This window comes from Mustela erminea, chromosome 20 (assembly GCF_009829155.1).
Source record: "Mustela erminea isolate mMusErm1 chromosome 20, mMusErm1.Pri, whole genome shotgun sequence".
Lineage (NCBI taxonomy): Eukaryota > Metazoa > Chordata > Mammalia > Carnivora > Mustelidae > Mustela > Mustela erminea.
Window position 1 is genome coordinate 17,908,984 of NC_045633.1, and position 18,097 is coordinate 17,927,080.

General features: G+C 48.0%; 1 protein-coding gene across 20 annotated transcripts in view; it reads right to left on the minus strand.

The window, feature by feature from the left end:
* Positions 1-18,097, minus strand: part of RBFOX1 (RNA binding fox-1 homolog 1) — a 1,460,772-nt gene that overhangs the window by 44,943 nt on the left and 1,397,732 nt on the right. For 16 of the 20 annotated variants that reach the window (XM_032326756.1, XM_032326745.1, XM_032326760.1 and 13 more), the window contains one exon: positions 12,986-13,118. In XM_032326756.1, the coding sequence (XP_032182647.1) occupies positions 12,986-13,118 (133 nt within the window). Of the gene's footprint in view, positions 1-3,846; positions 3,887-12,985; positions 13,119-18,097 lie in introns of all 20 variants that reach the window. The other 4 variants (XM_032326757.1, XM_032326747.1, XM_032326742.1 and 1 more) reach the window with 1 other exon arrangement.

Genomic DNA, 18,097 nt, shown 5'->3' on the forward strand with positions numbered 1-18,097 from the left:
TGGAGTCTCATGGAGACGTACCAGCCTCGTGGCTACACGGATTGGTGGAAAGCTTAGGGCTTTCTCACGAAAAGGGAACCCGGTTAACATTTCTATCCTCTATCAGTGGTCCTCTCTGTCTGCCTTCTCCCCACCTGTTCCCTCTTCTCTTCCCATCACTAGCTCACCCCAGTTTCCACTTTGTACCTTCTTTTTAAATAGCTCTATTATAATGGCCTTATTTCCATTTTCAATAGTTATCTCTTGATCCAATGCCATACCCTCGGCTCTCTCCCTGAGCAGGGAAGACAAACTTCGGGCTAACTGGACTTAAGCCACATTTACTCTCAGCTCTGTGGCCATTCTGGTCTCATGAGTTCCATACTTTCACCCCCAAACAGAGCAGATTGCTTTGTAGACCCAGGAGACTTGGTCCTTCCACTCCAACTTTTCAAACAGGTTGTCAAGCCCATGGATCACTACTACTATATTTTTTTCTTTACATTGACTCACTTTCTCTTGAAAAACAACAACAACAAAAAAAAACATTTCAATGTGCACCACTGAATAATCATGGTGAACTTGCTGATTTGATAGGCTAGTTGTGTAAGCTGAATTCCTATCTTTTGAAATAAAAGTGTGTGTAGCATGTCCTTGGGTGGAAAGGACCCAGGTAATGACCTTTTATGCTGCCAACCTTCCTGGCTTCGAAAACTGCTACATCCTCTCTACTAAGTGGCCATCCTCACTGGGCCTGAGTATGTCCCCTGTGACCAGAGTCAGAGCTTCCCCTGCAGGTCCTTCAAACCCTATGTGCTCTGTTGGGACTGAGAAATGCTCAAGGGCTCCAACATCAGGTGGGGAAGGGACAGAGAGTAGGGGTGGAGGCCGTGGTCTGGTGCGTGTGCTGGGACAGCTTCTGAGGGGGCTAGCTCTTGAGTAGGAAGAGCTAGAGGGTGGCCTGCCTGTGCCGTCCTTAGCAGTGACTGAAGTAGCTCACTACTCGACCCAGTAAAGTTAAAATCAAAGAGGACATTTAAACCTATTAGAGGTGACCGTATGTCTATCACATGTCCCAGGACCTCTCAGGACTGCCCTCACCCTATTTATTATGCACGGTTTTAATGGGATTAAAGGAGCAAGCCAGAAACTTTCTTTAAGTAAGAGAACCTCACAAGCTTTTCCTCTGAACCTTGTTACTCATCATTTCTTTAAGAAACGGTGCCCCAGGGACAGTACCAGTCATCAGAACAGACCAGTACTGAAAGGGAGCAGGGGAGGTAGGTTGAAAAAGCACATTCCAGAGTGTAAGGTACTTCTAGCCAAGAGGAATCCTGCTCCATAAACTTCAGAGTGCAGGAAATATTCGTAGTCTTTCTTTCCCTGAAATGGACATAAGGCCATTGATGAGCCCTTGTTTGGCTGCCGTAACAGGTGGTCTAGTCTGTCACTGTGCCCCACAGACACACACCAGGCTTGCCATCTTACATGGAGCAAAATAATCAGGACGGTTTGCAAGGTCTAAGTTGTCTCCTTGGAAAGATGACAGACACAAGTGCTGGGTTGACAAGCCTCCAAGTCATTTCAGTAAGTGCTTCTGAACCCTGACTGCCTATTTGGAAACATCCCCTGAAAATCTTATTGTCATTTAATATGAACAAAGGGAAAATAATAATATATATATATATATATTTTTTGTTGTTGTTGTTGTTGTTGTTGTTTGAAGAGTGGCCTGCAAAGAACGAGAGAAACGGTCTTCTAAACCTTGACACCGGGAAGCGGAGCATCACAGAATCAAGAAAGGCCGCCCCCCGACAGAATCCCTGCACGCACCGCCTAGACACCTGCGGGGGCTACGCCACTGCGTCCAGCAGGCTCAGTGCAGAGATGATGACTCGGGGGGAAACAAAACCCGCTAAAGGAATTTAAATAAAGACTTTTTTTGTAGCTTTTCTCCTTGAACGGAATTGATCTTCCTGCCTTAGTCTGGAAACTGGCACAGGTGCCCCCTCCTGCAGGTCTCGGCTCCCTCCACTTACTCTGCTCTCATGGATTTCCCTTGTAGGCTCTAGCGCCGACCGGCACAGACACACCTGCCCACTCCTCTTCCTAGCGCTTCCTTTCCCCATGTCCGTGATCCGACAGACTCTCCCTTTGGGCAGCTCCTCCTTCCTGCTACTCAGAGATCTAGGAGGCAGCAAAAGACACCCAAGGGGAAGATCCGTAGAACGGCACAAATTAATAATTCAACCAGTTGCTCTCAGTTCACAAATAAAGAAACTGAGGCACACAGAGAGGCAGATGCTCAATAAACAGTCGCTATCTCTGTTTTCAGCTAGGCTTACCAACATACACTCCCCTACTCCCACTGGTGGGTGTGATGGAGAGAGATTTTTGGTTTTGGGTGTTTGGGGTTTTTTGTTGTTGTTTGTTTGTTTTTTTGTTTTTGTTTTTGTTAGATTGCTTTCCCCCCCATTTTTCATTTCTTCTTGTCTCCCTATTTCCCAAATTAAAAAAAAAAAAAAAGGGCCCTAAGAAAGCCCACGAGGTGTGCTCTACCTAGAGGCTACCTTGGGGAGGGGGCAGATTGACGTAGGGTTCTTTGGGTTTCCAAAGATGTGAATGGGCTTGAGACGTCCAGCCCGTCTGCCTCTCTATTTATAATAGTAGGCATTGAAAGTTGTTTGTTTTTTAAAGAGGACATTTGGAGGCATGGATTAAGCTACATAAGAAATAAGAAATTCATTGTTTACCGGGTGCAGGATGTTTGTTCCTTTTATTTTGGGAAAAAAAAAAACCCTCATAAAACTAGCCCACAGATTATAATAAGTGTATCTGGTGCAATGATAGCAGAACTCAACTATATGCATCATTGATGAAGATTAACACTGTGTCTCAAATTTGTGATTGTTTGAAACTCAAAAGGAAGAAAATTAATAGTGTCTTTCCCATTTTCTAGTAAATGCTATCAATTTGGTCAGAAGTATGGTTTTATTTTTGTTACCTAGTTTATACGATGACAAATAGGATTCCAGTGAACTTATCTGAGGTCACTTGTAACAAAAAAGTATATGATTTAAAAAACAGCCCCTGGCCCTGCCCATATTTTAAGCTGCATTTATGCCAGGTTATGTTCCTAACATTGTAACTAATATCACAATGTAGGAGAAAAAAATGCCTCTAGATCCATTGAGGTAAGTTTATTGGGGTCCCACTGAGAACCACCCGACTCCTTTCTGAAAGCAAAAAGTCTAAAAAGGTGGGACCATTTAATGAACAATTCTAAATTCAACAAACACTTCTAAGCCCGGTAATGGTTTGGGCGGGAAACGGAAAGAATAAGGAAGAAAATAGGGTTTCGTGGTCAAGCTGGCATACATCTTGTTAGAGATGCTTCTGGCTAAAATCATCCAGAGGGAGTGGGAGGGGTTCTTTCTAGAGCTATTACTATGAACAAATGAACGCATTAACGGGACAGCAACCAAAAAAGAAAAGCCGCCATGAAAATATCTTTTAACCCTCTATGGCTGGTAACTCCAGCTTTTATCCCAAATATTATACTGCAAGCACACGGACCATACTGAAAACTTTTGAGTGATTTTTTTTTGAGGGGGGGTCGGAGGACAGTCTTTAATTTGACACCAGAGAAACGCCATATCTTTTCAGGGAGCATGTCTTCTGAAGTGAATGAAGGAACTAGTGCCACCCCATAGCAGCCGTGGTGGCCATGGGAAAAGGTCTTCTGCCCTGCGGATCCGCCCCGGGGATCCTGTCCCACAGACCGCGAAGAGGAAACTGGCAGCAAACTTGTAAACAGAATGACTCCGGGAGGAAACAGGGGTGGCATGCACAGTAGTAAGTACTTACATAAATGTCTGCACCATAAAATCCATCCTGGTAAACAACACTGCAAGGGCACACACACAAAGAGAAACATCCGTATTAGTGCATTTCCCCATGCAGACACACCATCCCCCGCACTGGCGAAGTTAGTCTGGTCAACGGGATCCGAAACACAGGAACCGAGGAGAAGTTTTCACATTGGCTAAGGAGGTTGGAGACAACAGTTCTCTGTCAGCCCGAGAAAATTAGGCCGGGGTTCGGTGCTGGCCCAGAATCAGGCCGTGGTGGCATGCTGGACACCGGACTCCCCACTCTTCCACGAAGGGGTGTGGAAATGCAAGAGCGAGAGCAGTTTAAGTGGCCGAGACAGACAGGAGGGTCTGAATTTGCATTCAGTCCGATCGCAGAGCTCCCCGCAGGGGTCTGAGAAAATCACCTGTTTAAACTGTTCGATCGATAAAGGGTAGGGGGACAGACTGCTGCATTTTCAGTACGCGTGGGAGCTGAAGGACTTTAGGAGATCCGGACGGCCCGGATGATTCCAGAACAGTTCTTCTACAGTCTCCCACCCTACAGTCTTATATTTGGTAATTCTGGGTGCCACTTTTTTGTGGCAAATGTAGGAAAATATCTCTGATTCTATGTGTGTGTGAGCATGTGTGTACGTGTGTGCAAGAAAATATGTGTTTGTATGTGTGGGTGGATGTGGGTGTCTGTAACGTGTGCGTAAGTGTGTGTGTGTGAAGATGGACATATATGGTGTAAAAGGTGTGTAGTGGCGTGTTTGCACATTTGTGTACATACATGTGCTCTCATGTGTACACGTATACACATACATGTACTTTGTGTATGTTTTTCTAAAATATATCCAGGCCAAGCAAGCCCCACATTATGACTGAACAGCCCTGGCCTCACTGTGGCTCTCCTGTCACCATCCAAACTGTCATTCTGGAGAGAAAGGACTTCACAGGAGGCGGAAAATCTCCTGGACTTTTCCAGAGTTTTCTCGGTATACCTTGAGCGAAAGGGCCAGGAAGAAAAGCTTACAGCCATGTGATTGCGGGAAACTGGCTCGCAGTTCCTAAGCATTACAGTGGGTTTCATGACGATCGCACAGAGACCTGATGCCGCATGCAGATTCCGGGAGGAGCACAGGAAGGACGGACTAGGAAAGCAGGTGTCACCAAATGTATGTTTTCCGCAGGGTGGTAGTGGTTATTAAGAGCCTTCCCTGAGATCTTCCCATGGAGCTCAAAGATGCTTTATGATTCTGGCAACGGACCTGTGAGCCCCACCATCAAAGGGAACTGGGTTCTAACAGAAACGTGACTTTGATTTCCAGAGGCGGGGCCGTCAGGTTTCAGGAGCAGAGTGGACCCACAGGTAAGCCAAGCATATGGAGCCAGAGGAAGGCACTCGAAACACACACACACACACACACACACACACACACACACACACACACGGCTGTGACACTGGTTTGCTGGAGAACCCTGGAGAGCGCTTCTGGGAGCTTTTCAGACTTGATTGGCCAGACTCCCAAGTACCATTATCCTTAAAAATGTGAGAGGGACTTCACACGCTAAGGAGGTTAGCAGGAATTACTTTGGGCTGTTTTCACCTTGACCGGAGAGGACCACAGTTCACAAGAGCACTCGTCAAGCGGCCTAAAACCCTCATCTGAGATGCTGCAGTACGCTGTGTCCTGAGCTATGCTTTCAGCGTTCCCAACATTAAGACAGTGTGTCTGCTGGGGGGTCAGAAGGCGGGGGCCAGCCTCTGCCAGCAGGACTTGCAACAGACCGGAGGACACTGGGGAGAGTGACATATATTTTGTCTGCTGGGTGACAAATATTTAGAGGCGAGTCATGTAGCTGTGGAGAAACGGGTTCCGCTTCTGCCCTGTTCTTTCCATCCTATGCCTTTGCTGGGAACACCTGCTCTCCCAACATCCTCCTCCAAAAACAGGTCAGCATTCGAGAGCCAAGTCAGATGGAAACCACGTACATGTCTGGTCACAGCCTCACCAGCCAGCAGCTGTGAGCCACTGAGCTCGTCACTGAAGCTCTCTGAGCATCACGTGCTCATCTGTAAAATGGGGCAAGAGGCTAGGCCGTGGTCAACTCAGAGGAGGACATAGTCGGGTGCTGCCCGCAAAGCCACAAGCAAGGAGGTTGGCACCAGCGAACAGAACGTGATCCAGGGGTGAACAAAAGATTCATATTTTAGCTGCATATTAATATCGACATGGAAAGTAATGCCTCTGTCTACATATCTGTAGACGGGCCCTGGCCTTAGCCTTTCCTGAGCAGGGGAGTCTCTGTGCCCAGCTTGGCCCTCCACCATCCGCCATAGAAAATTCCTTTGGGACTCGGACATCCCACATCTATGAGATGGAGAACCAAAGAGAAAAGGTGGTCCAACATCCTCACGTCGACAAGCTCCCACAAACTGAACGATGACCCCTCTTTCCCCGAGATGCTTACGAGCCCCCAACAACTGTACTAAGGCAGAGACAAGCCCGAGCATGTCCATCACTAAGCCTGCCCTCAGGGAGCTTTACAGGGAGGGGTCGCGTGGTCGCAAAGCCATGTATGCACGCGTACATACATATAAGACTGCAGCTTGCATGGGGGTTGAGGAGCAGGAGCTGGGAAAGGGTAGCGGGGGGAGGAGGGCTGGCAGCAGAGGTGAGGAGATCTGCGCAAGTGCCTCGGAAATCTCGAAGCCTCAGCCAGGTGCAGAGGGAGGAAGAGCAGTCCGGGCAAAGGGAACAGACTACGCAAGTCCCAGTGTCCAGAGGGTCCCGGGCTCCTTCCGGGGGCCGGCAGGGTCCAGAGGCCCAGCAGACGGCGCGGCTCCCCAGAGAAAGGAAACGGAGAATTCCCTCCGCGATGAAAACCACACCTCGCGGGGAGCGCCTGTTTTCACCGAGCGTGTTGCGGAGGGAGTCAGGCGGGGGGGGGGGGGAGCGGTTCGGTTGGGTGATGACGGAGGGGGTGATTACTCTCTTTTCAGGGTAACTCTAAAAACAAGGAAACAATACGGCTGGCCGCGTTGGTGGTCTGAAAGCCAACTGATGGGCTGCCACCTTCCCCAAGAGGCATTTTCTCCTCCTCAGCTGCTGAGGAGGCCCTCGTATACTACCGGCCCTCACACTTCTGGAATGATGACCGTGTCGGTCCCTGGTCTGAGCATCCTGCGCTACTTAGCCCACTTCTCTCTCATCGTACCCTGTCACCCAGTTCAGAGTTTCTGATCCAATAGGTCTGGATGGGGGTCTAAGAATTCTAATTTCTCACCAGGACCAGGGGATGCGGATGCTGCTGGCCAGGGGAGGAACTGGCTCATTGATCAATGGGACACCGCCCTCCACGTGTTCTTTTTTCCTTTACATCGTGAGGGCACTGAGCTGGCAGACAGACCAGTCTCCTAGGCCCTCATCTAAGGAGGGGTGGCTACAGGAAAGCTCTTCCAGACTCTCACGCTGGTTTCCAGGAATGTGTCCACATGCTTTTTAAAGCCCCATGAAACAGGTGCACTTAAAATATCAGATGTGTAGGGAACGGAGGGCAGGAGTCGAGGGCTAGTACAGATCTACAGATAAATGAACCATGGGCCCCGAACAATAGAAGGGAGTTGCCATCGTGCGTTGAACAAGTATAGTCCAATTTTAATGCCAAGGCAGTCTGTCTAGCCATGCAAAGGTAATTGTATTGCTTGCCAATCACTTCAGGCCTGCAATACACTTTTGCAAGAACATAATGCAAATACACAACTCATTTTTTTAGAAAGGTAATAACAGTAGTTAAATATTTGGTTGAATGCAAGCAGGGGATGATCGCACTGTAACAAATTAGTTTACTTAAAAAAAAAAAAAAAAAAAAAAGGAACGAAAGTAGAGGATGGCCAGACTATACAATCTGTTTGTGTAATAGAATCTATCCCCACCACCACAAATGCATTCCTGAAGGAGAGGTTATTTAAAACCGCTCTACCTTGCTGCCCCTTCCAAGTGGAAAATAAATTAAAATTTTAATGCGTTTACATCTAGCTGTTTTTGAACAGATATGGGTCTGTAAATTCCCTGACATCTGTGTATTATTGTCTATGCTATGTATGGATATATGTATGTATCCACTAACATTTTCCTAGGGAAAACACATTTTTAATCAGATTAGTAAAGGCATCCGTGACATAACTCTGTCGTCTCCCCCAAAAATAAAATTTAAGAACCACTGATTCATGGTGGTTTTATCTATAGATGCATTCAATTCACAACTTCTTCTTCTTCTTCTTTTTTTTTTTTTAAACATAACAGAGGTTACACTTTAAAACTGGCTGGAGATTCGAACAAGAATTCACACCAAACCCAAACACACACACAAAATGCTAGACAGAATTCTGAAAAACATTCTGATAATGGGTGATGACCTCTGTTCCTAGTGTTCATATTAAACGTAGAAAGGTCCTAAACAGAGAAGGCATAGTCTGAGGAGGAGACATTCAGAAATTAAGCCCGAAAGCATGGTTGCTATATAGCCAGAAAAGCACACACACATAAGCTAGTGCCTGCTGTCAGATGCTTTCCTAGGACCTGCCCCAAAAGCGTTCCCAAGGATCTATGTGTGAATTTCATCATTGCACCGGCCAGTTTAAGAGTTTTTGTCCTGGGATACTACTATATCTCTCCTATACACAAAATGACACAGTGTCTTCAAACCACTTCTCAAGGTAACTCTGAGAGGTTGTACATAGTTGCATCAAACTAATTTCCTGAGAAAGTTATGGAACACTTTCTCCAAAGAGACCCAGAGAACCAAGACCAAAACCCTGCAGGAGATGCTGGACGTTTAGCTTAGAATCCTAATAATTTTTCAAATACTCTTTGATGCTCCATTAGAACACTCTACTGTGTCCCCAGACAATATGCCTGGTACATAGCAGGCACGGGATTAATAGCTGCTTTATAGTTAAGTGGCTAATTAATTAAGAATAAGAATTTGGTGAGGCCAGGTTCACGGGGTTCCTTTTGGGTGGGTGTTGGGGTTTGGCTGCTGTCTTCTAATATCAGATGTTTACTGAGTCTGGGGGAGTGTCTCCAGTCCATCCATCTGCCATCTCCATCCGTGCGTGATCGATCCGCGAGCTCCTTTGGTGGGCAATTGCCTAAAGGGCAGGTTCTCCCACACGGGGGTCAGAGGAAGACAGACCGGACATTGAGGCTTCTCTGTCTAAACTGACTCCAGGATCAAACGCGTGGAGAAAATGGAAGACCTGGTGATTCAGCTCTCTCAGGAACCATTCACTAGTTAGTATTTTGTTTATGATCTACATATTCCAATAACTATTGCGGTGCCTCCGACCAAAGTCAGCTCTGTGGCTTGCGGGGGATGGTGGTCTGGAAACTGCAGGACCCTCCCTGGAAAGGGGTCGGACTCTAGGTTTCCAACGCATCGCCCTTCCTCATTCAGTCGGTATTGACAATCAACAGTGACTTGGCTGATTCAATCTAGGTTTTCCATTCATTTCTGTGGTCCCCACCCCATGGTCCAAGCAGAACCCCCTCTCCCAGGGCAAATGATCACCTATTAATGTCCCAAGAAGGTTCTCTTTACTGGTGTGAGGAAGAAGAGAATAGGGCCCCTCCAAAACCTGTGCTGGGAGGGATGTAGAAGGGAAAACCACAGGATGTGGAAGGGAAAACCAAATCAATCAAAGGAAATGGATGAACGGGAAGGCATGCTTGCTGAATCTTCCTGTAGGACTGTCTCGAAGTTGGATATCTCCGAGGGTCACCCCAGGCTCCATAAAAGTAGGCATGGAGTTTCTGTACAATTTCCTTTTATATTTATTTATTTGAGAGAGAGAGTACAGTGTATGTGAATGAGAGGGAGAGAGCATCTGACTCCCCACCGAGCACAGAGCCTGAGGTGGGGCTCGATCTAACAACTGTGAGATCATGACCTGAGCCGAAACCAAGAGTCAGATGCTTAACTGACTGAGCCCTCAGGTGCCCTGATTTCCCCCTCCCACCAGTATCTTAGGAAAACGGTATGGAAGCCATACATGGACATAGGATGAAAGACCCATTTTTGGTTGGAATTTCAGTAACAAAGTATATATTGCATAGCTCATGAAGAGCAGAGGTTTAGGTTGGCACTTAGTTTTGTCTTCAACTGGTGACAAATAGAAAATCCTAATAAATGCAGCTCGCTCAGTGATAGCTTAGAAAAGATGGGGATCCCTGGGTGTGGGGGGGGGTGGCAGAATGGGGTCTTGGCATGGCAATTTAGGAAGTGGTTGGACTTGAGAGCATCCTACATTTCTTCTTCTTCTGGAGCCTTCCCTAAAAACCCAAGCTGAGCTAAGGGACCTTCCTTGGTGCTCAAACAACACCCTTCTCCCTTAGCACATTTATTGACATTATTAGCTTATGGGGTGCCCCTGCCCCTAACTAGAAGGAATTCCTTGAAAGTGCAAGACAGTGCGTGGAACTGAGAAAAGGGGTGTTAGGCTGAACTGCACTGGTGTAAAGACATTAGTCGACTCTACAAATCTCCCCACAAAGGACTTTGGACACAAATGGCTACAGGAAATCCACACTATCACCCAAATGACCTAAACCCTGATGACATCACCTTCTGGAAACAGAAGTAGGTTTCTGATTTCCAGTCTCTGCTCTTTGCTTTCACCCAAGCTCAGGCCTCTTACCACTCCAGTCCCCTATCTACTCTCTGCTGTCCTCTGCTTTTCTTTCCAAAATGGGCTGCCCCCCCACACCTGCCCCCAGTCTCCTGCAGCCTCAACCAACAAGCAGAGGAAAAGGGAGACCTTCATTTAAGATGCTGGGTTCACACGTTCTCATTCAGAGCCGGTGCACTCCATGCAGTTTGCAATACAAGACACCCTCGCTGAATTTCCTATTTTCAACCAGCACTTTGCTCTTCTAGAACACGCAGACATGGACACGCACACTGCTAGCCCTTCTGTATCTTCCTCCTCCTCCTCCTAATATTGAGAATTTCATCTTACCACTAAGGGTGGTTTCAGGATTCCATTTGGAATATTACCAGCAAAGAGGCACAGGGTACCATTATAACCAAAATGATAGGAATATTGCCGGAATATTTAAATTAAGTCACGTCTGAAAGCAGTCACAAACACGTTGCTTCACCATTTGGAGATGCCTGTGTCTCTCCCCGGTGAACGTGGCATTAGTTATGCACGGTTATTCCCGGCAAAGAGCGAGATCACTGTAAGTTAGTGAATTTCAATTTTATGGCAGGTGTGTGATTTTGAGATTTTTATAAATTGTTCATGTAAGGATAAGCCATATAATTTTATTTTTTTTTCCTGTTCAGTATAGTAGTGAGATACTGAGGGCACATATACCAAAAAGCTGCAATTACCGTCTACTAAGATAAGATAATAATTTTCAGACAAACGAATGTGGTATAAACATGCGATTCTGTATTTATGGCTTATGAATCTTGCTTTAGTAATTACATGAGCCTACAGGGTAACTTGGTTTTTTTTTTTTTTTTCTTCCTCCCTCATAACAACTTGCCGTATGACCTTGGGAATAACACAATTTCTGCATTTCTGGGTCTATAAAACAGGCTCAACACTGTGGGGTTGGAAATAATGATTAACACTCTGGATGCTTTCTTGTAGTACCTGGTCAGGTAAAGGCTGAGGAGGAGCAGATGAATGTTTCTGGAGCGTGGGGAGAAGTCAGGGCAAATTCACCCTCGGTTTGCTACTGTCCACCACCTCTCCTCGAGAAAGGAATTTTCACTCTTGTTTTGTCCAGTAAGAAACTGAGAAGTGACCCAAGGCTAACAACAACACAAGAAACAATGGACACGGACTGGTCTCTTTGCCTGTGTTCTCTTCTCCTGATGATTCCATGTACTTTCATTTATTTATATTCTGAATTTCGTCTCATTGCGTCTGTGTTTGAAACACCTCAGATGCTCTCCTCTGCAGTAGGTGAGATATGAATAAATAATGAAAAAAAGAGTGGTTCCCTTTGTCGTCGGTATAATAGAGAGATGATCTAGGCTAATTCAGGTTTTCTAAAAGATTTATAAGCAACAGAGCTTTAAAAAAAATGCATTAACCCTTTTCATACAGCCTGGAATGCAGCCATATTCTTTTTCACAGACCAGAAAGCCAGTCGGCCAGGGCACAGCTGAGTTTTTCTGAGTAGCGCTACTGACATTTGGGGCCTGACACATCTATGTTGGGGGGCCCTCCTGTGCACTGGGCACGTCAAGCAGTGTCCCTGGCCTCCACCTCCTAGATGCCATTGCACCTTCCTGCTCCTGCTGTGACAACCCACAATGTCTCCAACAGTCCAAACATCCCCGAGGACTGGCAGAGACACCACTTTCTCCCCAACACCAGGGGTGCCGGAAAGTTCCAGAAGGAGCCCTGACCAGGAGGAAAGAAAGCATAGCACTGCAGTGTGGCCGCACACCCCACCAAGACCACAGTTTCTCGGCGTTCCCAGTCATTCCTTGATCTATGCTCGGCAACACCAGATTCCCTGCGCACAGATAACACACGGCCAACGGAATTACAGTTTCTCGTAGAGGAAGCCAAAGGCCCATTTTGGAAAATCCAACTGAAACGGGCTTTACTTCCAACGTCTTTGAACTTTTGAACGTTTGCATTTGACTCTAGACCTAATTTTCTCTTCTCAGGCAAGGGCTCATAAACCTCGAGGAGCAAGGTGTCTTTGGGGGAGGGGAGCAAGACCACCCCAGCGAACTTTGATGTTTGGGGATTTTGTGTCCCTCCATGGACGGAATTCAAGGGGCAGATGTGATCCAACCTCCTTAATAACCAGATGTTTGCAATCATCAGAAATACATCTTTGGCTGTAGCCATTTTTCTGTTCTCCAGCATTCAGTCTCAGAGAGAATTTACATAACAACATGTGACATGTAGAATGCTTAAAGGCACCAACCATGACAGGACAAATTACACTCATTTTTCAGTTCTCTTTGCAAGGTGCTCGGCGGCAGGCGCGCGCAGGGCTGCATGCTGGGGCGGTTCTGGTGGGGAAGTCAAGGCCAGCATGCGTTCACAACCAGGAGGGGTGGTGCGGGAGGCCCGCCGCAGGGCGGGGGGGAGGGGGAGCTGCCCCACTTACCCGCCATAGGCCGGGATCGGGGGCGGGGGCGCCGCAGCGCGGAAGGTGTTGTACACGGTGCGGCCACGGCCTCGCAGGTGCGCCCCTCGGTAGGCGGCCGCGGCGGTGGCGGCTGGATACGGGAAGCCGGGCACTGTGGGGTGGGAAAGGAGAGAGCAGAGCAAAGGCTTTCAGAAGCACACCGGTGGCGGAGGGCAACGCGCCCTCCCAGGCCCCTTCTCCCCCCAGCCCCAGGCTGGACACCGCCCCTGGAGAAGGGAGGCGGGGTTCCAAAGGCGGCCAGCAGGGAGAAGGTCAGGGTCCGATTCCAGACAGAGTGGGTTGCCTAAGGGGTCGGTCCCTGTGCCCAAGAGAACATGGTAAATGACAAGCATTTACAAAGAATTCGTGGTAACAGGAGACAAGCTCACTGCGCAAAGTTAAAATTCTACAAAGGCGGATTGCACGAAGTATGCGCTGTGTTGCCAGGATCTAGGTGTCTATCTGCACACACATGTATACCGTGTGTAAGAGATATTTATGTGTCTGAGCACACAATACACGTATATAACGTAGCCAAGCATATGTGTGCATGTGTAAGTGAACATGTGTGTCCATGTGTACCCAGTGTCTACACATGTGTATGTGGGTGTGTACCCAGGTATGTTTATATGTGCGTATATATATGCAAACACTTGCATTTCCATATGCGTACATACTTCAATGTGTCCCTGGTTATCTCTGGGGCTGAACTGTGTGTGTGTTGTCTACTGATTGCCTTCCCTATCCCATTTTTCTTTCCCCCAGTTTCCTTTATGTACACCTACTGCTTGTTAAAGTTTTTAAATTGCAAGATCGTTTTCCTGCAGACGCATGCATGCATCAGAAGTGTGCAAACCCCTTATGCGACAAGAAACGAACTGTTACCAATGTCCCATCAGCCCGCAAACCATGTAACAGCTAGGCGCACCCACCAACCGTTAATTGTAGAGAAGTCTGGGAACTCAGCTCTTAAGAGGGTGTGGGCTGAGTTTTCCTCCTTGGAGGAAAATTCTCTGAGTGGGATGGCTTGCTGAGGAGTCAAGAGGGAAATTAAGCCTGATGCCAGAGACCCCTGAAAATTCGTTCTCTTGCCTCTGCGTGGGATGTCCTTCCTCCTAGGGTGTCTGCAAATCCGGATGCACCGGGGCCCAGGAAGCCTTCAAGAAACCACTTCTGCGCAATCTCACAGCACTCTCAATATGCCAGCCCCGAGCATGCCATCCCCACTGAACTGCAGGCAAAGCGCCCGAATGGCATTCCAGGGAGGAGGCACATTTCTGGGAAACCATACAGGGGAATCCACTGAGGCAGGAGATCTGTATTAAAGGCCCAGAACACCCAACCTCTCGCAGGTAATGGTTTCGAAAAGAGGGAGTCTGTCAGTGTGTTACCTTTTCTCTCCCCTATCAACCAGCAAGTTCTTCCTGGCTCCCCCCCCCAATTGCCTGTCCATCTTTGCTTCTGCCTATGCCTCCCCAAGTCGGTGGAAGCCCCCCAGATTTATCCACAGTAGGTTCTAAACTTTGGACACCTGAGTGAATGTGGGGGTGTCTTAAACACGTAAATAAGAGAGCAATCGGCTAAGTTGTGGACAGGCCAAAGAACGGACAGACTCTCCAGCCAACCCCCCTCCTTGTCCCAGATTCCTTTCCCAACTGCCCCCCCGACACAAAAGGAGATTTCCAGAGGGAGGGAGAAACAGGTGGAAGGAAGCAAGGGTTTCCTCCCTCGTTAGCCACCCCCTCTCTCCTGCTCCCTTTCTTCTGGGACTTCACACAGTGTTTTTAGGACAGACGGGGCTGGGAGGGACAGGAGCCTCCAACCTCAGAACACCCGGCCGCCAGGGAGGCTCGCAACCATAGGTCATCAGCAGACGCACACCTCTCTCTGGGAGCTCATTTTGGGGAGCACCTAATCGCTTGCAAGATGTTATGTCTCGTGCTGTGTTGAAGGTGCCTGAAGCTTATATCCAAACTGCCAGTGGGGTCTGCTGCCCTTCTCACCACCACACTCAGGAGCAGAAGCCCTTCACCTGATCTGTTTATTAGCCCCGGCATCCTTGAATACACTGTATCCTAGCTGCGTGGGGCTGGCCGGGGACGGGGAGACGAAGCGGGTGGGGTCCCCCACAGCAGCCATCCCCAAGCCCCTACACCCCACAGAATCGCAGGGGTTGGAACACAGCCCTTGAACCCAAAGTGCAGACTGACTGACGGTCACTTGCTATTCTCTGCCTGTTCTCATGGATTCCCCCAGATCTTTCTCTCACCAAGGAGGGTACGATGCTAGGATTGTGCAAGCGATGCAGAATGATTTTATCTTGCCATTTGTGTCTTAAAAGACCATACACGTTGTTTTTAACCTCTTTTTCTTATTGTTGTTCGTGTCAAATCGTGCAGCTGTCCTTAATGCTCAGATTCCCGGCCTCTGCTCACCCACGTCCCCCCCACACCCCGCTTGTGTTTCAACGAACGTGCGCGAATTCGCAGAGACGTGTTCATCGTAGTGGGGAAAGCCAGTAAGTCCTAACACCATAAAAGCCCAGAAGTCATGAACTGTTTGTTTCAAGACTGGCAAGAAAATGAGGGAGCGGGACTGTGATGCCAACTCCATCTTGCCACAGTTCAAATATTAAGTTTTCATAGGAACGCCCTGGATTTTGAAATAAAGAAAATGAAAAATTCACAATCTGGCAGAGCAGCTGGCCGCCTGTGTGAGGAGACACGGTAATTATGTTGACCCATTCATTATCGCCAGCTCCCGCGCACACTGAGAGAGACCAGATCCCTCTCAGCGACAAGCAGGTTCTACAATAATTCTTAGAGGATTTAGATGTTGAGATACAACAGAAGCTAGGCTGGGGAGCAGGGCAGTGCGAGCTGCTCAAAAGTGCGGGGCCAGGACTCCTCGTGGGTCCCTTGCATACGGTGGGGGGGGGGGGGGAGGACAGGTCTCCAGGGAAGGCTTTCCGGGGCTCTTCCAAGTTGACTCGGGGCTAATCCCAAGTTAGAGGGAGTCTTATTTTGTTAAAGGAACCCAGCAAGGACAACACATCCACTCCTGGGTTGAAAACTTGCTTTTCTGGGAGGCCAAGTGGCCTCAGGCAAGATAAGGAGGTCCTGCACGTGATGCTTTGGACCTGAGGCTTCATGCAGGAAGCCTGTGTGTCTCCCAGGTGGATGGATGGTTTGCTCAGCGGTCCCTTTCTTGGTGCCCGTCTCCTGCTACCGAGGAGTCTCTTTATGAAGCCTCTGGTTGTCATCACGATTAATGAACCTTTGCTTCCTCTTTGCCTTCTTGCTTTCCTTCCTTCTTATTCTGACCCTCTTTCCCCCCTCCCCCTTTCCTTCCTTCCTCCCTTGCTTCCTACTTGTATTTATGTCTGAATCTCCTTTGGAAGGAAGCAGCCACAACGCTCCCCGGGTGTCCTCGCCATCAAGTAGCTTGGATGACAGAAAGGAAAGAGAAGGGCTCCCGCTGTTGCTAGAACGTACCCTCTGCGAGGGCAGAGTGCTCCCCCTCTGTGGATTCAGAAGAGGGCCCGGCACGGAGCACGTACGTGGATACCCTCTGGAGGTGAACCAGTGTTCTTCTCTCTCCTTCTGGGACCGTAGAGGCAAAGCCTCGTCACCCTGCACCTTCTGGAACACTGTCCTCTATACGAGGTGTCCTGCCCGGGAGTCGCACTTACATGGAGGCCAACGACACAGCACGCCCTCGGTCAGGATCCCTGTAAAAGTGACTTCTACAGCCGGGCTCACAGGTGCTGGGCTGGCCCCGGGAATGGCAACCACACTTGGCGTTACGTGTGGTTCTGATAAAACGGGAGAGGATTTGGATCCAAGTATTGTACTCGGAATTACTGCAAAACCTTAATTCCCTGAAATTCACATTCACTGCTGTGCTGTGTTGGGATGTGGAGATCAGGTTCTTGTTCTGGGGAAAAGCAGGGCTCAAATGCAAGCCCCTCCCTTCAGACACTAATACCTATGAAAGGGCCTGTGGGGTCAGGTTCTTTCCTTCACCGCACCCCAGACACTACTCTCCGGCAACTGAGCAATTTGGAGTCTCTGAGTACAGTAAACGTGTGCCACAAGGAACAATGGATAGAACCTGCTTATAAACCTTAACTCCTCAAGTCTGTGGCGGAGCCTTCTGTGTTCCTCCTCATGCCCACTAGAGGAAGTCCCACCCCCCCCTGCCTGCCCTGAAGCTGGTTTAGGATTCTGAGTGACTCTCTTGCCACTAAAACAAATGGACAATTGCATGGGTAAAAAAAAAAAAAAAAAAAAAAAAAAAAAACCCAAAACACCCACAACTGTTTGTTACGCTTCCTCTGGACTCCACTTAGGACGGAAGGAACGGATTCGTTTACTTGCCTACCATGTGCACTGGCTTGTTGATGCTGGGACACGGTTAAATGCATATTTGAAGCAATTACCTAGACCGATGATTCAGACACAGATGAAACAAAACCAAAATGACTTTATCCTTGAACCACACAGAAGACATCTCAATTATGTGCTTACTTTGGGCCGCGACACCTATCTTTGGTTGAGTCAAAGTTATCACATTGTCTATCAATGCCTCAGTTCAGGAGTTTGGATCCAGTAAGTGGGCAATAAATGTTTAATAAATCTAATGCAAAAAATGCCAAATGGAAACTCACAATGTCCTCTCTGATTCTGGAACGGAGTAAATCAATGTTAATAAAAGTCATAAACCTGTCACCCTGTCCCATGTTTGTAAAAGCCTCTTTGTTAATGAAAGGACAGGGTTAGAAAGAAAAGACACCAGATTATAGGCATTTTTAAACCCCTGGTGTTGGAATGGATCCCCCCCCCCCAGCTGAACTTCCAGTTAATAAACATGTAAAGCGAGCATCACTGGGGAACAATGCAAAGTATTCAGGTTGCTTTGCAGACCCAGTATAAATCCTAGTTGTTGGCATGAGGGAGACAAGGGAAGACGGGGGACGAGACAAAACAACAACACAGGTTCATTATACTGGAAAGGTTCCCTTTTAAACCTTATCCAGCATGAATCAAAGTGAAAAATCTGGTATCACGGCCACGAAAATTGGATTTGGTT